Raw genomic sequence first — 22,359 nt, 5'->3', positions numbered from 1 at the left:
CTACAGTAATTGCATTGTAAACGGAAGATCATAAATAGTTTATTATTGGAATCAGGTGTGTTAGCTGGGGCTGGGGAAAAAGTGACACCAAATCAAATGATATTTGTCACATACACATGGTCAGCAGATGTTAATGCGAGTGTAGCAAAGTTCTTGTGCTTCTAGTTCAGACAGTGCAATAATATCTAACAAGTAGTCTAGCAATTCCCCTTACAACTACCTAATACACACAAATCTAAAGGGGTGAACGAGAATATGTACATATAAATATATGGATGAGCGATGGCCGAACGGCAATAGGTGGTATAAAATACAGTATATACATATGATATGAGTAATGTAAGATATGTAAACATTTTAAAGTGGCATTATTTAAAGTGGCATTGTTTAAAGTGACTAGTGATCCATTTATTAAAGTGGTCAGTGATTGGGTCTCTGAGTTAATGATTGCTGTTTAGCAGTCTGATGGCCTTGAGATAGAAGCTGTTTTTCAGTCTCTCGGTCCCAGCTTGATGAACTTGTACTGACCTCGCCTTCTGGATGGTAGCGGTGTGAACAGACAGTGGCTCGGGTGGTTGTTGTCCAACATTCAGGCCCCCGAGGACTGGAGTTGCCCATCCCTGCTCTAAGGGTCCCGGAGGAGAGGTTTGAAAACCACTGGCCTATTGTAATTTATATTTTTTTATTATCCCTAAGTCAAATAATTAGTTTTCTTTAACCCATACAACTGGAACAAGTATTGTTCTTATGTTTGCTTGAAATGTGTGGGTGGGTGCTTTATGCTTACATGGCCAGTCGAGGGACAAGAGACCCATGTTGATCGATCCCTGCGGTACTCTATGAGCAATTTAAACTAAACCAGCATCCAATTGTTGAATTTCAGAGTAAATGTGTAATTTCCCCCAATGTCAGTAGGCATCGTTATGGATCTGTTATTTTGTTGCACAACTTTGATTAGCGAAAATATATCCTAATTCTGGAGCACAGTCATTTAAATTTTTTTTTAAGTGATTTTATATGACAACATAATCACCTATCAGATCATTCACACAGCCGTTAGAAAAATGTATGTAATCCAGCGGCTCTTGTTATCTTGCTGTTTCTCTGTTTATAGGAAATTCCTCAACTCGGAACTATCTCTCTGTTTTGTTTGCATTGTGAGGAAAAGAGAACCCGCAACGAGTTCCGGGAGTCGCTCCTCCCTCAAAACCCTGGCCGTCCCCGATAAAAAACGTTTGAATTTCATCGGCTAATGCACAAATTAATTTCAGAACACTGAAAGACAAAACGGACTCTGCAAGACTCCAGCACAACGACATAAACTACAATGCACTATTCAACCAATGACAACAAATCAACCAGCAAGAAAAAAGTGGTGGCTGTGGTGGGAGGTGGTTTGGTAAGAAGTAAACGTTTAAGTGGATAAATGTAAATCAAAAGGGACTGTCAGTCTGCTGATATATGCTGTTATGAAAAGCTTAGCACAACATAAACTATGTATCTATTTCTAAAATAAATCTATTTATTTATATGTTGTGATAGTCATTCAGAACCGTTCATTTCTTGGGGTTATAGGACAACTTTTGGCTTTGTCAATTTGCTACACTGCAGATTCACTCCTAATAGATAGTGTAAAATGCATGACTGAATAACATAGGTAACAGCATTGAGGTTGTAAACAACCAGTACTATCATTGGTTATAGTTTTCCTAGTAGGGCTTTCGAGAAACATCCTGTAAAGAGGAGGAAAGCCTACCAGTAATTGACACTTGCATTGATCTCTTCCTCGGATATCGCTTTGCAGTAACCATGTGTTTTTTTTAATCCATTTCCCTTTTTTTTTTTATCCATTTCCATTTTTATCACAAGCGATAACAATTGAAATAGATGCTGCCTCCACCACAAACTAATGCAAAAATATGCAAGCCTTTAACAGACTCATTCAACTCTCTCTCAGGTCGGCGCCTTGAATGCCTGCTACTTTGCAAAAAGAGGTTTTCAAGTAGAGGTCTTTGAATCTCGAGAAGGTAAACACTTGATTATGCCACATTAAGCGGTTTCTCTGATTTCTGCAAGCAGTCTGCATTTATTTTGGGAAGTATGCATACATGCAGTCATTAGTCATTACAATATTCCTAACAACAAAGCACAATGGCTTTGTCTTGGTAGCTATCACACAGCAATCGAAACATACATTTTAGTTTCAAAATAAGTTATTACCATTGGCATATGATATATATGACACTGGTTTCACAAGCATTCACCAGATGCAGATATATTACATTTGGATTGACAAGCAACTCAACCAGGTCACTATTCACTATAGCACAATTTATAGTTTATACTGTATATTTCTTATTGTGTATATATTTCCAACATCACTATTTTTATGACTTTTTATTACTTATTTGTGAATATTTTTGATAAAGTGTACTGTACTTTTGAGGAGAGCTTGCAAGTAAGAATTTCACTGTACCGTTTACATCCTGTGCATGTACGAATGAACTGTGATTAGAAGGTGCTGTGTATGTTAGATTTGAGTCTCATAATTCCTGAATGTTTGAAATTTCTGTCTATCTCTGATCCTGACCAGATATCCGCCAAGCTAAAATAGTCAAGGGAAGAAGCATCAATCTAGCTCTGTCTCATAGGGGTCGCCAGGCTTTGAAGCAAGTGGGAATGGAAGACACGGTATGTTGTCCTGGTTTGTCCTTCGTTGGCTACCACTGTGGGAAATCAAATGTTTTGCCTGTGGTTATGGAACCCTGACCTGTTCACCATCATGCTACCAGCCTGGTACCTTCCTCCAGGTTTCTTCCTAGGTTCCTGCCTTTCTAGGGAGTTTTTCCTAGCCACCGTGCTTCTACGTCTGCATTGGTTGCTGTTTAGGGTTTTAGGCTGGGTTTCTGTGTAAGTACTTTGTGACATCTGCTGATGTTAAAAGGGCTTTATGAATGCGTTTGATTTGATTTGAATTCCTAGTCTCAAGACCATGTAAGAGATGAAAACGTAACCAGGCAACCACTCTTTGATTTTATTTTGATGTGTTCATAATGATGAAATATTTGATGTGCTTGTACCCAAGCCCCATGGGTACATCTGGGCTAGGCCCCTGTACTTACAGTTCTCTAAAATGTAATATTCTGGCAACTGAGGTAAGCAATTATATTATTTTAGTGGGCACACATTTAGCACACCAAGGGTGTTATGTATGCCTCAGCAGGCACTGCGTCAGAAGGTTGTTTTACACTTCAATTACTTTTCAGCATGACAGGGTCAGGTTTGCTTCGCCAACTTTTTTAATAAAACTTCAAGGCCAGTCATGATGAGGGACAGAATGAGCTTAGGTAGCCCATATTTAGAGCAAAGGATATACACTCTCCTGAACTATGGCCGAACAGATAGATGTGTTTTAAACATTTTGCCAATCGTTGTTAGAGAACTTAGCGCTGCATTCCTTTTTCGCTAGGTTTGTCTTCACCATGTTAGTGTTGTCGATACACCAATAATGTGCATTTTGTATTCATGTTTTGATGTGTGTATTTTCTGTAAATTCTGTAATTCAGGGCGCAGCTGTAAAAGCGACCTTGGTCCATGTTTATGAGAATATCTGACCAGTTTGATTTAATCTCCAGATTGTCTCCAAAGGAATTCCCATGCATTCCAGAATGATCCACTCTTTGAATGGGACACAGTCTCCCATTCCTTATGGCAAGAAAGGCCAGGTAATTCTGCTGCTGCAATGCCTACACACATCACACTGAAAATCCCATTAGATAGATTATTAATACATTTGACAAGCAAGACAAAGGATGGCCATTATCTTGTAACGCAGCTGTCTGTCAGCATTTTGTATTACTGATGTATAATTACAGTAGCTTAAATGCAGACTTGATTAAAGGCTACATTTGTCACTCCCACTCTCTCTTAGTTATCACTTTGTCTCTGTAGCATAAGGCTCATTATTGAATTGTGGCATGGCATTTTGGAAAAAAAGGTAATGGACACAAATCCCACTCCAATTCAAGAATGACCTATAATCAACAGTTATTATAACAGCGCTCAGCACAGATTCCAGGAAAGTTGTTGTTCAAGAGACAACTTTAAGAGACTTTAGCACTCTTTTATCATAGAAAATGCATCGAGACACAAACATGGGTCAGTGGCCTCAGATTTACTATCTGAATCAACAGGATCTCTTCCATCCCAACAGGACTCTGTAAATCATTACGCTTGTTTGCAACAGGAAGAAAAGGGAATGGGCGTTATGTGTTTCATCTTGAAAATGCCTCAAATGAAGCAGGCCTTTATTTCAATCCCAGAATACTTGACATTTCAAATTAACACCTGTCTTAGGTTCTTAGGGTGTGAATAGTCAGTTAAACAAATAAATGGAATCAAATTTTATTGGTCACGTACACATAAATAGTTTAACCTAAGGTCGAGCTTCTGAACAGTTTGGGCTACACACTGATATGACCCCCCTGTTGAAAGGCGAGGCTCTTACAAACACGTACATGTCGGTTGTTTTGCTCTAGGATGCCCACAAGCCTCAGAAGTCTTGTCTGAATGTCCCCTGGTACCAGTTGAAAAGATTAATGGAAGCATATATGGATACTGTTTAGTGCCAAAAAATAAGGGGTTAAATAGATGAAAAAAATAAATAACAAATGTTTCCTGATCTTTCTTATATCTCTCAGATATAGGACAGACACTTCAGAACAAACTTCCTTTACATTTTTATGGGGGGGGGGACTATCTGTTGTTCCATGTAGTGAATCTGTTATTCAATGTGTTTGTAGGGGCTAATAGCAATAAGGACAAAAATAAGGTTTCATCAAATAATTGTTTTATATATTTTATACTTCAAAAATCAAACAGCTAAATTATCCTTGGTATAACCTTCTTAAAACAATTCCATAAACCCCATAATGTCCCCCCCACCAATGTACACGGCACCCCCCTTGACCTCAGAAGCCCACCGTGACCAGTACAGACATGGGTTCAAATACTATGTACTCTTATTCTGTCTTTAAAGAGGATAAACTACGATCAGTAATCCCTCTATCATTAAGAGAAGTGGGAAGACAGGATGTCGGGAGCAATGTAGATGAGAGATGTGAGAAACAAAAGAGAAGAGGCACAGTCAGACATGGAACAAAGGAATGGAAAATAATAATGGGAGGTAGGTAGAGAATGGTGGTGGGTGGAGTGGGGGGGGGGGGGGCAATATGGTAGCTAATTATATAAATGGTAGCGAAGTATTTCTTCCTTCCAGGAGGAAAGAGGGGGATTTTATCCTGCCCAGTTGTTCAAGTAGTAAGGACAAGATGAAAAAAGGGCACTTCCGATAGATGTTCCACCAAATCATTTATCCAAAATCAAAAGGTGATTTTAATCAAAGGCTTACTCATGCTATGATCTCAGTTCTTCTTTCTAGACATTAGTCAAACTCCCAGATCCTGTTCACATTTCCGTCACTGACTGTTTTTAGACACCCGAGCATCGCTTCCAAATGTATTTGAAATATCTTGTTGACTGAAGTATGCTTTCTTTTTGTATTAAAAGTGGTAGTGTCAGTGTAAAAGTGTCACATTATTCTGTGTAGGCCTAGTTTAGAGTTACAGTAACATATTGATCTCATTTCAGTACATCCTGTCTGTCGACAGAGCCAACCTCAACAAAGAACTGTTGTCAGGTAGGAGAATGAAATTCCTTATTCGCATGAGTCCTGGAGAGCATGTCAGAACCTCAATATTGCATGTGCTTATTGAAAAGCTGTATTCTTATCCACTCATCTTGAATGGGAAATAGGTTCATCTTGTATTATCTACCTGTATGTCCATCTGCCATTTCTAAGATAGATGATTAAGATGAAGAAAAGTTGATCTCATCTTATGTACTTGTAAAAAGTACTGTCTAAAATCTCTTTGTAAAGTTTTAGGTTAAATAGAGATATTGTGTCTTTCCACTAACAGTGCCTTCAGAATGTATTTTTTACCCCTTGACTTTTTCCACATTTTGTTGTGGTACAGCCGGAATTTAATATGGATTACGTTGAGATTTTGTGTCACTAGACTACACACAATACCCCATAATGTCAAATTGGAATTATGTTTTTAGAAAATGTTACAAATGAATTAAACATGAAAAGCTTAAATGTCTTGAATCAATAAGTATTCAACCCCTTTTTTGGAAAGCCTTAATAAGTTCAGGAGTAAAAATATGCTTAACAAGTCACATAGCAAGTTGCGTGGTGTTTAACATGATTTTTGAATGACTACCTCATCTCTGTACCCAACACATACAATTATCTGTAAGGTCCCTCAGTCGAGCAGTGAATTTCAAACACAGATTCAACCACAAAGACCAGGGAGGTTTTTCAATGCCTCACACAGAAGGGCACCTATTGAAAGATTTTTTTTAAAGCAGACATTGAATATCCCTTTGAGCATGGTGAAGTTATTAATTATCCTTAGGATGGTGTATCAATACACCCAGTCACTACAAAGATATAGGCGTCCTTCCTAACTCAGTTGCTGGAGAGGAAGAAAACTGCTAAGGAATTTCACCATGAGGCCAATGGGGACTTTAAAACAGTTTGAGTTTAATGTCTGGGATAGGAGAAAACTGAGGATGGATCAAGGGTGAGAAAAGAAGGAAGCCTGTACAGAAGAAAAAATATTCCAAAACATGCACCCTGTTTGCAATAAGGCACTAAAGTAAAACTGCAAAAAATGTGGCAAAGAAATTAACTTTGTCCTGAATACAAAGTGTTATGGTTGGGGCAAATGCAACACATCACTGATGTGTTGCATTTGAGCTTTTCAAGGGCCTTTTTTTGTCCAAAAAATATGTTTGCCATTTTTTTAACTCCACAGCCTTGGGGTAGAGATAAGGGGTTAGAGAGAGCATGGTTCTTCTGACTCTAATGAGACACATAGGGTTTCCTGTAATGAGCTTTCCAATAGTCTGTTATCACTGGTAGGGCAGTTTCAGGCATATTGAATAAACTCTGAAGATCAAAGGGCTTTCTGTCACTATGTCTACTAAAATGTTATTGACATGCGCACACAAGAAGCTCTATACTCATTGTTTTAGTAGACTAGTGAATGTCATATAACAGGCTTATGTAGTCGATCCTTGCTCCCCCGAACAAAAGGTTAGCATGTGAAAGTCACATAACAGCAGTCGACTGTGTTTACTGACAGTCATCAATATATGTACAAGCCTGTAGCGATTGTTTTGTAAGGTCTTGGTTTTGTAATGTTTTTGTATACTTCTTTATTATTATATATTTTTTTTAAATTGGGCGGGGGGGTAGATCAGCTTTAATATTACAGATAGATTGTAGCTTCCATCAATGTGATTGTCTGCATCATTTCCAATCCCCCATTCTTTTAAATGCAATTTCCTTAATTTATGTTCCCCTAGCCCCACCACCCTAATTTGAGTAAACTATTGGACAACAACACTTAGGCTTCTACTTCCAGCTTATACTGTACATACTATATACATTTTACGGACACAGTATATTTTTTACAATGGTTATCTTTTGTTTGTTTTTAGTCCCATCCTCCAGCTACCCTCAACCCGTCCCATCTATCTCTGAAGAACATCTATTTGCCATATATTTTTCAACTGTGCTGATGGTTCACAAACGTTTTGAACCTTTCTATTCTCATAATTTCTACAGATTGTAAATAAAAAATACACATTTTTGCAAAGAGTATTATTGATCAATTGACTATGACTTTTTAAATCACCCAGCAGTGCTATTTGCAGATTTAGCTCCAGGTAAATGTTCCAATTCTTCAGCCATTCCTGAACCTGAGACCAAAAACAAGCTACATATGTACAGTACCAAAACAAATGATCTAATGATTCTGTCTCTTCGCAGCAAAATCTGCAGAGCAGGGATGGTTGTATCCCCATATACAGTATTGGTTGCAAGAATTTTGTATAATTTTGTATAATCATTTAAATAATTAAAATGGCGCCGGAGCAGAAGGCAGACATTTTACGAGCCCCCAACCGGTTGTTTTTTTTGTTCGTTTATCTGTGTTGTTTGTAACTTATTTTTTTTACTATTTTTGTACATAATGTTGCCGCTACCATCTCTTATGACCAAAAATAACTTATAGACATCAGGACTGCGATTACTCACCACGGACTAGCAGAATCCTTTTTCTTCTTTCACGACTCTGACGAGCCCGAGGCGGAGGATATACGGCTCCCTCGGAAACAGGCACCGACCCCAGTGATCTGCGTGAAGAGGAGGCTGAGAAAGAGAGGCAGGAGGGCGGGCTGCCTTCTGAGGAGTAGGAGGCGATCGAATAAACCCCCACTTCCCTCAAATTCTGCTTGCAAACATGCAATCTTTGGACAATAAAATGGACAAGTTATTGGGAAGATTAAACTACCAACGGGACATTAAAAACTGTAACATCTTATGCTTCACGGAGTTGTGGCTGAACGACGACAATATCAACATACAGCTGGCTGGTTATACGATGTACAGGCAGGATAGAACAGCGGCATCTGGTAAGACAAGGGGTGGCGGTCTATGTATTTTGTAAACAACAGCTGGTGCACGATATCTAAGGAGGTCTCGAGCCATTGCTCGCCTGAGGTAGAGTTTCTCATGATAAGCTGCAGACCACATTACCTACCGAGAGAGTTTTAAGCTAAGAACCCTGGGACTAAACACCTCCCTCCGCAACTGGATCCTGGACTTCCTGACGGGCCGGCCCCAGGCGGTAAGGATAGGTAACAACACATCCGCCACGCTGATCCTCAACACAGCGGCCCCTCCTGTACTCCCTGTTCACTCAGGACTGCATGGCCATGCACGACTCCAACACCATCATTACATTTGCAGATGACACAACAGTGGTAGGCCTGATCACCGACAACAACGAGACAGCCTATAGGGAGGAGGTCAGAAACCTGGCCGTGAGGTGCCAGGACAACAACCTCTCCCTCAACGTGATCAAGACAAAGGAGATGATTGTGGACTACAGGAAAAGGAGGACCAAGCACGCCCCCATTCTCATCGACGGGGCTGCAGTGGAGTAGGTTGAGAGCTTTAAGTTAAGTTCCTTTGTGTCCACATCACCAACAAACTATCATGGTCCAAGCACACCATGACAGTCATGAAGCGAACACGACAAAACCTATTCACCCTCAGGAGACTGAAAAGATTTGGCATGGGTCCTCAGATCCTCAAAAGGTTCTACAGCTGCACTATCGAGAGCATCCTGACTGGTTGCATCATTGCCTGGTATGGCAACTGCTCGGCCGCCGACCGCAAGGCACTACAGAGGGTAGTGCGAACGGCCCGGTACATCACTGGGGCCAAGCTTCCTGCCATCCAGGACCTCTATACCAGGCGGTGTCAGAGGAAGGCCCTGAAAATTGTTGAAGACTCCAGCCACCCTAGTTATAGACTGTTCTCTCTGCTACCACCCGATAAGACTCCTGAACATCTAGTCAAATGGCTACCCAGACTATTCACATTGCCCCCCCCTCCACACCACTGCCAATCTCTGTTGTCATCTATGCATAGTCACTTTAATTAACTCTACCTACATGTACATACTACCTCAACTAACCGGTGCCCCCGCACATTGACTCTGTACCGGTACCCCCCTGTATATATTGTTGTTTTTTACTGCTCCTCTTTAATTACTTATTACTTTTATCTCTTATTCTTATCCGTATTTTTTGAAACTGCACTGTCAGTTAGGGGCTCGTAAGTAAGCATTTCACTGTAAGGTCTACACCTATTGTGTAGACCTTACACCTATCGGCGCATGTGACTAATAAAATTTGATTTGAAATAGAAAAACTCTATTTAAATTAGTTTTGAATCCAGTGTCGTTTTGTCTATCAGGTCATAAACCCTGTACCATGGAATTGGTACATCAAATCTCCCAACTATTTTGCAATCTATATGGCACAGCTGTAAATGTTTTGGTCTTTAAATGAAACTAGTATACTTTATTTATCACAAGTTTCTTTAACCAATGTTGGTCTTTAATGCAGGGCCAACAGTTCCTTACTTTCTCCCCCTTCTAATTGCCTCTTCAATTTGTACGTTAATGCTGCAATTAGTTAGTTGTAATTTTGAGTAGAGGAGATATTTCAATGTACTTTTGTTAGCTGTTGCCCAATGTTTGCAGTGCCATGTAAGTCAACGGCAGAGAATTTTCTTGTCATGACCATGATATAAGATATAAGATTCTTTGTTTTGTAACTGCAGCAGCAGAGACGTATCCCAACACAAATCTGAACTTTGCCCACAAACTACTCGACTGGAGCACTGAAACAGGGGTGATGACCTTTGTCAGGTAAATAGTTACTAATCTCACACACACACACACACTATCTCTCTTTCTCTCTCTCGCTCCCTCCCCTAAAGTCATTTTGGGCTGACATGCAAAATGGAGAACTAAGTGCTGTCTAAAATTGCCTTGTTCTTGCTTTATTATTTACGGTTGGTCTCTGTGTTCATGCATTTTATTTTATGTGGCCGTGTGTGTGTGTGTTAAACAGCATACAATTCCTTCAAAGTATTCACACCCCTTGACTTTTTCCACATTTTGTTGTGTTACGTCCTGAATTTAATATTGATGAAATGTAGATTTGTTTGTCACTAGCCTACACGCAATACCCCATAATATCAAAGTGGAATTATGTTTTTTGAAAATGTTACAAACTGAATTAAACATGGAAAGCTGAAATGTCTTGAACACCTTTTTTATGGCAAGCCTAAATAAGTTCAGGAGTAAACATTTGCTTAAAAAGTCATATAATAAGTTGCATGGACTCACTCTGTGTGCAATAATAGTTTTTAACATGATTTTTAAATGACTACCTAATCGCTGTACCCCTAACATACCCTACACATACAAGGTCCCTCAGTCGAGCAGTGAAGAGGGCACCTATTGGTAGATGGGTAAAAAATAAGCACCCAGTCACTACAAAGATACAGGTCCTTCCTAACTCAGTTGCCGGAGAGGAAGGAAACCGCTAATGAATTTCCCCATGAGGCCAATGGTGACTTTAAAACAGTTAGTTATTGGCTGTGATAGGAGAAAACTGAGGATGTATCAACAACATTGTAGTTACTCCACAAAACTAACCTAATTGACTGAGTGAACAGAAGGAAGCAGGTACATAATAAAAAGAAACAGATAAAAAGGAACAGAATGGAGCTTAGCATAGGCAAAATCCTAGAGGAAAACCTGGTTCAGTCTGCTTTCCACCAGACACTGGGAGATGAATTTACCTTTCAGCAGAACAATAACCTGAAACAGGTTATTGTCTACACTGGAGTTGCTTACCAAGAAGACAGTGAATGTTTTCCTGAGTGGCCGAGTTACAGTTTTGACTTAAATCTACCAGAAAATAATAATGGGCAAATGTTGCACAATCCAGGTGTGTAAAGCTCTTAGAGACTTACCCAGAAAGACTCACAGCTGAAATCGCTGCCAAAGGTGCTTCTACAAAGTGTTGACTCAGAGGTATGAATACTTATGTAAATGAGATATTTCTGTATTTAATTTTCAATACATTTGCAAAAAATTCTAAAAACACGTTTCACTTTGTCATTATGGGATATTATTAACTTAGGTAGTAGAAGGTTAGTGCACAAGTCCTATTCATAATTAATTACAAACAGACAACTTTATTTACATTGACGTTTTTACATGATCACATTTGATTACACATTTTTGTTAACTATAAATAAGGCTCATCATGAATAGCATCTATCTGTGGAATAATCTTTGTACTGTATGGTGTGTCTTAGGGCTGAAGGTGCAAAGGAAGAGATCCAGGCAGACTTGATTGTGGGGTGTGATGGAGCGTTCTCTGCCATCCGGAAACAGTTCCTCCGTCAGAGCCGTTTCAACTACAGTCAGACCTACATCCCCCATGGGTACCTGGAGCTCACCATGCCCCCCATCAATGGAGAGGTGGCACAGGATCAGACCTGGGGCAATATTCAAAAACAGTCTCGGAGTAGCAGGGCTAGGATCAGTTTTGCCTTTTAGATAATAATGAATAAGGTTATATGGAATGAGCTCTCCTGGTGCAATGGAACTAATGGTATAGTCCCAAAAGTGCATAGCCCACACATTCACCACTGGCTAAATTAAACGCTCAATGTATTTGAAAGAAAGCAAATAATATTTAAACCCAGATCTGCACAGGATGTTTTTATAGTTCATTGTATCCCCATAGTGTTCCATTAGGCGCCGGGTGACATCTCATTTTGTATGTTGGTCACCTTTCGGTTGATGTAAAGCTGCTGTGTCTGTTGTATATGATGTGTTTACGTCTTTATACTGTAATAATGCCCTCATTTAATTTACTTTGCCCTCAGTTTGCCATGAAGCCTAATTATCTGCACATATGGCCACGCAACACGTTCATGATGATTGCTCTGCCCAACTTGGTGAGTGTAAATTAGAGACTGTATGTTTACCCCGTATGTCCACACTATATTTATCCTTTCAGCTTCAGTATCAGCTGCTAAACTTGATAATAGAGCGTAGGCAAGTTTAAACATGTTGGAGAGATGCATTTGTGAAGTGTATACAGTATGAGAAAATGTTTCTAAAATAGTCTCTAACTAATGGCTCTAAGTAATGTAAAAGACAATATGGACTCATTAGAATATGTCAAAATAGTGTCATTTAAACATTGGAGTGCATTCGGAAAGTATTCAGACCCCTTCCCTTTTTCCACATTTTGCTACAGCCTTATTCTAAAATGGAATACATTTTTTTTTTAATCCTCAGCAATCTACACACAATACCCCATAAGGACAAAGCAAAAACAGGGTTTTAGAAACTTACAAATACCTTATTTACATAAGTATTCAGACCCTTTGCTATGAGACTGGAAATTGAGCTCAGGTGCATCCTGTTTCCGTTGATAATCCTTGAGATGTTTCTACAACTTGGAGTCCACCTGTGGTAAATTCAATTGATTGGACATGATTTGGAAAGGCACACACCTTATTTAAGGTCCCACAGTTGACAGTGCATGTCAGACCAAAAACCAAGTCGTGAGGTCAAAGGAATTGTCCGTAGAGCTCCGAGATACAATCCTATCGGGTCACAGATCTGGGGAAGGGTACCAAAACATTTCTGCAGCATTGAAGGTCCCCAAGAACACAGTGGCCTCCATCATTCTTAAATGGAAGAATTTTGGAACCATCAAGACTTTTCCTAGAGCTGGCCACCTGGCCAAACTGAGCAATCGGTGAAGGGCCTTGGTCAGGGAGGCGACCAAGAACCCGATGGTCACTCTGACAGAGCTCCAGAGTTCCTCTGTGGAGATGGGAGAACCTTCCAGAAGGACAACCATCTATGCAGCACTCCACCAATCAGTCCTTTATGGTAGAGTGGCCAGACGGAAGCCACTCCTCAATAAAAGGCACACGACAGCCCGCTTGGAGTTTGCCAAAAGACACCTAAAGGACTCTCAGACCATGAGAAACAAGATCCTCTTTGTCCTGAATGCCAAGCATCACGTCTGGAAGAAACCAGGCACCAATCATCACCTGGCCAATACCCTCCCTACAGTGAAGCATGGTGGTGGTAGCATCATGCTGTGGGGATGACTAGTCGGGATTGAAGGAAAGATGAACTGCGCATAGTATAAAGAGATCCTTGATGAAAACCTGCTGCAGAGCGCTCAGGATCTCAGACTAGGGTGAAGGTTCACCTTCCAACAGGACAACAACCCTAAGAACACAGCCAAGACAACGCAGGAGTGGCTTTGGGACAAGTCTCTGAATGTCCTTGAGTGGCCCAGCCAGAGCCCGGACTTAAACCTGATTGAACATCTCTGGAGAGACCTGAAAATAGCTGTGCAGCGACGCTCCCCATCCAACCTGACAGAGCTTGAGAGGATCTGCAGAGAAGAATGGGAGAAACTCCCCAAATACAGGTGTGCCAAGCTTGTAGCATCATACCCAAGAAGACTCAAGGCTGTAATCGCTGCCAAAGGCACTGAGTAAAGGGTCTGAATACTTATGTAAATGTGATATTTCAGTTAAGATTTTTTTTAACCTGTTTTTGCTTTGTCATTATGGGGTATTGTGTGTAGATTGATTAAGAAAAAAACCCAATTTAATCAATTTTAGAATAAGGTTTTAACGTAACAAAATGTGGAAAAGGTGAATGTCTGAATACTTTCCAAATACACTGTATATCGCACCTAAGCTGTACTGTATATGTCACAATAATGACATAGTGTATGTATACAGTATGTCATGTTGCAAAAGAGACTTATCACTGTTAGGAAGTCACAGTGTAAACAGGGTTATTTGACCCTTGACCTCAGAACATAGGTCTCCTGGTCCAGCGCCCGATGTTCACTTTACCAAAAATACATTATTTAGTCACATAACCTTTTTCACCATCTTCACATCTCAAATACCCTGGGTCCCACAGGTCCAGCCCTACTTTTTAACAGATGTGAACATTCAAAGAAAATGGCAGCAAAGCGTTTATAGCAGATAGTCAGTAATCCCATCTCTCAGCCTGCACAACTGCTACTATTAATACCATTATGATAGTTCTGACTGGCTGATTCAGAGAAAGCTGTTCTGTTTTGTGGCCAGGTTAAAGCACTTAATTCAAGGGTACATTAGTACTGTTACTCAGTACAGCCCCAGTGTGCATTGGGAGAACGGTGAAAAATGCCCTGCTGCCGGGGAAACGCCACGGTAACAACACACTTAGGACGCATGGGATAGGCTGGCCTGATGCTGATGGATAGCCAGGGCTGACCCGGCAGCTGCTAACACACCCACCATCATCATCTCTCTGCTCCATGTCCATCAGTCCAAGTGGATTATCCATTTTGGCCAGCGCAGATCACATGACCATGCTGGTGTGGACGTTGATGCATATTAACGGACTAAGTAATGGATTTGCCAATAAGCAACATCCATCAACTAGATGCATGGCATGTTAGCCACTCAGGGAGTTAATGGAAGTCATCAGGTCTCAGACAAGGTTACTGAGAGCATGGTTAACTGAATCCCCATTAATACACACACACACACATACCATGTTTTTCGCACTATTGGTTAGAGCCTGTAAGTAAGCATTTCACTGTCACCTGTTGTATTTGGCGCACGTGACAATTAAACTTTGATTTGATTTGAAGAAAGTGCTCTCATTTCACACAATCAGTTTTTTTTTACTGCATAGTGTAAAAAATAAAAAACACGGCCTCCCGAGTGGCGGCGTCACTACAGACCCGGGTTCGATCCCAGCCATGACCGAGAGACCCATGAGGCGGCGCAAAATTGGCCCAGCGTCGTCCGGGTTAGGGGAGGGTTTGGCCGGCCGGCATGTCCTTGTCCCATCGCGCTCAAGCAACTCCTGTAGCAGGCCGGGCGCATGCATGCTGACACAGTCGCCAGTTGTGCGGTGTTCCCTCCGACACATTGGAGCGGCTGGCTTTTGGGTTAAGCGAGCAGTGTGTCAAGAACCAGTGAGGCTTGGCAGGGTCGTGTTTTGGAGGACTCATGGCTCTCGACCTTCGCCTCTCTCGAGTCTGTACTGGAGTTGCAGCAATGGGACAAGACTGTAACTACCAATTTGGATATCACAAAAAAGGGGTACATTTTTTTTACAAATAATAAACTTTCTGTATTTAAATTGAAACTACTAAAACTAGATATAAAGTATGTAGAAAAGATAGTGATCTATATATTTTTTATAATAAATATTTGACAATTACCAATCACTAAAATAAAAGCTAGACAAAATCAATGAATTCGGGAGTATTGATCTTGTTTAAATGTTTGAGCATAAGAACACAGCATTAGCCATGGCAAAATGCATAGAATTGCAGGAAGTTAGCTTTAAACACCCCGCCACTCTCACAACCTAAACCCCTTTTTTGATCCAGATGTTCAGGCTTACTACGTTAATCTCCATATTGTTTGTTCTCAGGACAAGACTTTCACCTGCACACTCTTCATGCCATTTGAGGAGTTTGAGAAAGTTACCACGGGCGACCAGGTCCTCACGTTTTTCCAGAAATACTTTCCCGATGCCATCCCACTAATAGGAGCGTAAGTGACTTTCTCTCCCCCGTCCCTCCATCCTGCTGTCCATCCTTACCTCCCTTCATCCCTCCCTCTCCCTATCATTTTCCTGCATCAGGACAGCTCAAACAGCCGCTGTCTCTCGAGCGTGAAATTACTGACCCAACGTTACATGGCCTGGAGAGCTGAGTTTTTAATTTGAACTGAACAGCAAGTTGCAGTTGATAGTGAGATAGGACGGGGTTGGGAAACAGCTGAGGTGTGTAACTCCTTTAGGTATTTTCAGGGTTGATTTGAAATGAGGCAGGAGAAACCGCTGAATTGCTGTTTACTTTTAGAATCACCCACACACAGTCTAAATCCACAGTTCAATTTGCTTATTTATTTTCAATTAAAGAATGTTACGCCTACAATATAACACCCTTAGCTCAGTGTGTTGTTTTAAGTCCTAGCTGCACTCCTCTGCCAATGCAAGCCTGAAGAATATTACTATCTTCTCCTCTTATGAGATACAGTGGTTGAAAAGAGCGCATGGATAAGGTACTACAGTGCAGCTGTATATGAGAAATCAGCACATACCACACTATGCATATCAATGTCATAGTGGTCATTCTGTGTCTCACAGGGAGGCTCTTAAGAGGGATTATTTCCGTCTGCCAGCCCAGGCCATGGTATCCGTGAAGTGTTCCCCATATCACCTTGGTGACAAGTGCGTCCTTATGGGCGATGCAGCCCACGCAGTGGTGCCATTCTATGGTCAGGGGATGAACGCAGTAAGTAGAAATATATGTAGTATATACAGAGTGGGATAGTGAGAGGGGGAGGAGGATGGAAGATATAAGCCCTCCATGGTCTCTTGTGGCTCAGCTAAGAGTATGGTGTTAGCAATGCCAAGGTCATAGGTTAATTGTATGCCACTCAACACATACATACTCTATGCTATTAATGCATTCACTGTAATTCACATTTGGATAAAAACATCTGCTCAGTGCCATAATTATTATTATAAGACATGTTGACTCAATGTTATTTGAAACATGTTGTTAACTCATCTTTCAGGGCTTTGAAGACTGCCTTGTTCTCAACGAAATCATGGACCAGCTCAACGAAGACTTCAGTGAGTAAACACACGTAATATTACAGACCGCAAAGCAAATATGCTTTGAAAGTCAGAGCACCAGAGCATCAACCAGAGCATCAACATCCACGTTCCCCCTGACGCCTGCTAAATTAGTTTGTTTTGTTAGTGGAGCAGAATATCCATGTTTCATTTCATGCACGTGTGTGTGACTGAGGGTGTTTTTGGAAAAGGTAGACTAATTTCCATTCTATCCAATTAAGTATAATCTGTTCATTCTAAGCTATTTATCATTTTTATTTCAGGTGCTGTTCTGCCTGAGTACACCAGAGTCCGAGTCCCAGACGACCACGCTATTGCAGACCTGGCCATGTACAACTACGTCGAAGTAACGTAGTACCCATTTAGATATTAGTACTTAATGCAAAATCAATCACCAGGGTCTGAGGCTATTCATTAGGGCATGCTACGGAAACTTTTTTAAATGTTTTGCTTTGGAAAACAGAAATGAAGTCCAAGTAGTTCCTCTTTGTATTAGTCTGTCTTCTTTCATTTGGTGCCTAATGAATACGACCCAATTTTGCCATACACAACTACAGTGATCAAACTGTACGCCCAGATTTCAGCGTCACTCTATAGAACTATACAATGAAAAGTTCCATATAGATAATGAAACACTTTATTTAGAAAAGGGATGGTGAGGACCTTCCAATTTAATGAAAGCACAAATATATATACGCCATTTAGCAGACACTTTTATCCAAAGCAACTTACAGCCAGGAGTGCATTCATTTTCTTACATACGGGTGGTCCCGAGAATCAAACCCACTCTCCTGGCATTGTAAGCACCGTGCTCTACCAACTGAACTACAGCGGGCCAATGTGAGCTGAATATCATATCTGTATAACATTATAGACTATCTACTTAGCTTGGCCTCTGTCTGCATCAATCAATAGCTTAACGTCCATTCTCATCGATTCAACATCATTTCACAATTATGGCTTTTACAAATGGATTAATATATATAATCTCCAGCATTTAATGAAGCCCCGCTGAATGAATTAGTGGCACCAAGAAGACAAGATAACACAAACACACTTAGACAGGGTGGTAGGTAGCCGAGTGGTTAGAGCTTTGGGCCAGTAACCGAAAGGTTGCTGGATTAAATCCCTGAGCTGACAAGGTAAAAATCTGTTGTTCTGCCCCTGAGCAAGGCAGTTAACCCACTGTTCGCCGAAGACGTCGATTAAGGCAGCCCCCCGCACCTCTCTGATTCAGACACTTTTCAGTTGAATGCATTCAGTTGTACAACTAACTACTGTAGGTATCCCCCCCCTTTCCCAAAGGCTCTCTGAACCTCATGTGTTTTAACATACCCAATTAGCATAACTCATTACTGTCATTTCAATTTCCTAGCTCTTGTCTTCCAAAATATTCAGAGAGAATATCCACAGGCAGAGCAGTGGGACGTATGTAAATGTACCTGTACTTGGGTTGGGGAGATTGAGTTGATTGAGTCCAGAGTAATTGACAGGGAGCCAGCTCTCTCTAACCGTCCGTCCTTTTAATTCATTTATCTGTGCACAAAGACAGTAACTGGTCTTAGTGTTACTCTCCACTTACATACTGTCACATTGGCTCTGTAGCCATTCTTCCCAGAGATCACACACGTGAAACACACACCCACAACACCTTGGCAAGAGTCCTTCAGAATCATAAGAACACCTGATTACAGAGCGAAAGGTAGCCTTCGCTCTATGGACATACTTGTGAAAATTGGCACCTATTGGTCTTTAACGAGCTGGTTTGTTTGTGGGGATTGTGGGGGTGAAATGTTGAAGAAGGCTAAAAAAGCAGAAGGTTTATGATACTGCAGGTAATGCATGTGAATGTCACTGCAATGACATGCATTACAGGAGAAATAATGGGTTTTTCATTATGATGAGCACAGATGGTTCGATTTGCTAACGGATGTATTTTGTATCCTTCTAGATGCGGGCACACGTCAATTCCAAATTGTTCCTGTTCCGAAAATACGTTGACAATTTCCTTCACATTATCATGCCAAGGACAATAATTCCCTTATACACCATGGCAAGTGTTTCCTAGTACATTTTAAGTCCAGTTGAATACATTTTAATCTGATTTTAAGTGTGCATTACTGCGAAGCATTCTAAAAGTCTCTTTCTGTGTGTTTCTGTATGCATCTCTGTCTCTCACCATTCACTGATCCCAGGTTACATTTACCAGGACAAGGTACCATAAGGCGGTAAAACGCTGGCACTGGCAAGAGAAAGTAAGAAAGGACATTGTACATGTTCATTTTACACTGTTCAAGGGTCTTTAAGTGCATACATTTTCTTTTATACAGTTCTGTTTTTTCTTTGTCTATCTGGCCTTTCTGACATTTTGAAAGGGCAAGTATTCATTAACCTACTACCGCTTGAATATTGCTTTCAAAAATGTTTTCAAAAGCAAGATAAGAAAAAGGGAATTGATTCTAACCAGAGTGACCTAGCAAAGTTATAATGTAGAACACTTGTCTTGTTGCAACCAAAAATAAGATACTGCTTATCCAGGCTGTATCACATCCGGCCGTGATTGGGAGTCCCATAGGGCGGCGCACAATTGCCCCACCGTCGTCCGGGTTTGGCTGGGGTAGGCCGTCATTGTAAATAAGAATTTGTTCTTAACTGACTTGCCTAGTTAAACAAAGGTTAAATTTAAAAAAAATTAAAATAGTTCCGTCTGACAAAGAGATATGGTATGGTCGGTCGGTGGCTATTATGATTTGTAGGGGTTGAGATTGCTAGTCGAGCTTGTTGTCCCTGGCACTGATTCAAGTTGTCTGACCTGCCATCTTTGACATTTGTCATAACAAATGGATGTGGGGTAATGTCAAGGAGAAGGGAGAGATAATTGTTGCTATAGCCAACATCACAGTGGTAAAATTAACATCACAGTGGTAAAATTGTACCTTAAATGGATGGATGGTATTTTTGGATTAATATTGGAATTAAGTGGAAAATGAACTTGATAATCTTGTTCTCCTCAGGTGATCAACCAAGGCCTGTTGTTCTGCGCTGCAGTGTCTGTCGCGGGGGGCTCCTACCTGCTAGTCAGATACCCCCCTAACATGCCAAACATCCCCACCGAGCAGCTGTGGTCCAGGCTGCAGGCCCTCAAGAGTCCCTTCTGAGGGGTTGTGGGTCATACCACTCCATCCCAGATAGAGGGGTGGAAACTGAGCTACAAACAGCAGAGATCAAATCAACTGACCTCAAAACAGATGGGAAAAAAACAGTGTTCTGTGACCCAATTACCAATGACATTTTGATCATGTGCTCAATAAAGATTTGATTTACTGTAATTGAAGGCCTGTGGGGCACATTGTGTTAATGTATACTGAACAAAAATACATAAATATGTAAAGTGTTGGTCCCATGTTTCATGAGCTAAAATAAAAGAGCACAAATGTTCCATACGCACAAAAAGCTTATTTTTTCTATACATTTTTTGCCCAAATTTGTTTAAATCCCTGTTAGTGAGTATTTCTTATTTGCCAAGATAATCCATCCACCTGACAGGTGTGGCATATCAAGAAGCTGATTAAACAGCATGATCATTACACAGGTGCACCTTGTGATGGGGACAATAAAAGGCCACTCTAAAATGTTCATTTTTGTCACACAACACAATGCCACAGTTGTATCAAGTTTTGAGGTAGCGTGCAACTGGCATGCCGACTGCAGAAATGTCCACTAGAGCTGTTGCCAGAGAATTTAATGTTAATTTCTCTACCATAAGCCACCTCCAATGTCATTTTAGAGAATTTGGCAGTACATCCAACCAGCCTCACAACCTCAGACCACATGTAACCAGGCAAGCCCAGGACCTCCATATCTGGCTTCTTCACTTGCGGGATCGTCTGAGACCAGCCACCCGGACAAATGATGAAAATGTGGGTTTGCATAACCAAAGAATTTATGCACAAACTGTCAGAAACCATCTCAGGGAAGCTCATCTGTGTGCTCATTGTCATGACCAGGGTTGTAACCAACTTCAGTGGGCAAATGCTCACCTTCAATGGCCACTGGCACGCCGGAGAAATGTGCTCTTCATGGATGAATCCAGAATACCAGTCGTGTGGGCAAGCAATTCGCTGATGTCAACGTTGTGAACAGAGTGCCCCATGGTGGCGGTGTGGTTATCGTATAGGCAGGCATAAGCTACGGGCAATGAACAAAATTGCATTTTATCGATGGCAATTTGAATTCCATGACGAGATCCTGAAGCCCATTGTCATGCCATGTATCCGCTGCCATCATCTCTTGTTTAAGCATGATAACGCAAGGCCCATGTCGCAAGGGTCTGTACACAATTCCTGGAAGCTGAAAATGTCCCAGTTATTCAATCACCTGCATACTCACCAAAAATGTCACCCATTGAGCATGTTTGGGATGCTCTGAATCGACATGTACGACAGCATGTTCCAGTTCCCATTAATATCCAGCATCTTCACACAGCCATTGAAGAGGAGTGGGACAACTTTCCACAAGCCACAATGAACAGCCTGATCAACTCTATGTGAAGGAGATGCATCGCGCTGCATGAGGCAAATGGTGGTTACACCAGATACTGACTGGTTTTCTGATCTACATCCCTACCTTTTTTTTAAGGTGACCAAAAGATGCATACAGTATCTGTATTCCTAGTCATGTGAAATCCATAGATTAGGGCCTAATGAATTTACATCAATTGACTGATTTCCTTAAATGAACTGTAACTCAGTAAAATCGTTGAAATTATTGCACGTTGCGTTTATATTTTTGTTCAGTGTGTATTATTGACTAACATCCAACTCATGTCAGTCATGATACAGTAACTAAACAATCCAGATACTTTGGGGCATATTGTCCCAGTTCTATGTCAGGTCAATGTGACATGCTTGCCAGAAAATAACATATGTTGGATTTTTGTGGACGTGATATTAAATGAATCATATATAAATAAAGTTATTATCCTCATGGTCAGTATGTTAAAACCACAGTAATGTTTTTGGATTGAAGTTGCACATGCAAGGAAATGCATATAATAAGATGGCAAAAAGAAGTTACTATGAGAAAGCTTCAATACAGGACTACGATTGAATACTACACCGGCTCCGACGCTCGTCGGATGTGGCAGGGCTTGCAAACT

The 22,359-nt window shown here is 40.9% G+C and overlaps 1 protein-coding gene across 3 annotated transcripts; it reads left to right on the top strand.

The window, feature by feature from the left end:
• The first annotated feature begins 538 nt into the window (after positions 1-538).
• LOC106576798 (kynurenine 3-monooxygenase) lies at positions 539-20,640 on the top strand. 3 transcript variants are annotated; one of them, XM_014154220.2, is made up of 16 exons: positions 539-645; positions 1,115-1,399; positions 1,958-2,027; positions 2,594-2,691; positions 3,636-3,725; positions 5,650-5,698; positions 10,265-10,352; positions 11,816-11,981; positions 12,392-12,463; positions 15,987-16,108; positions 16,707-16,854; positions 17,141-17,198; positions 17,465-17,547; positions 19,153-19,254; positions 19,397-19,456; positions 20,216-20,640. In XM_014154220.2, the coding sequence occupies exons 2-16, from the start codon at positions 1,328-1,330 to the stop codon at positions 20,357-20,359; spliced, it is 1,422 nt and encodes a 473-aa protein (XP_014009695.2). In that variant the 5' UTR covers positions 539-645; positions 1,115-1,327; the 3' UTR covers positions 20,360-20,640. The 3 variants fall into 3 exon arrangements, with proteins under 3 accessions (XP_014009695.2, XP_014009694.2, XP_014009696.2); XM_014154219.2 differs by having other exon boundaries at positions 551-667; XM_014154221.2 differs by having other exon boundaries at positions 595-667; positions 1,272-1,399.
• The last annotated feature ends 1,719 nt before the right edge of the window (positions 20,641-22,359 follow it).

This window comes from Salmo salar, chromosome ssa18, assembly GCF_905237065.1.
Source record: "Salmo salar chromosome ssa18, Ssal_v3.1, whole genome shotgun sequence".
Taxonomy (NCBI): Eukaryota; Metazoa; Chordata; class Actinopteri; order Salmoniformes; family Salmonidae; genus Salmo; species Salmo salar.
This window is presented reverse-complemented; position numbering and strand designations above follow the sequence as displayed.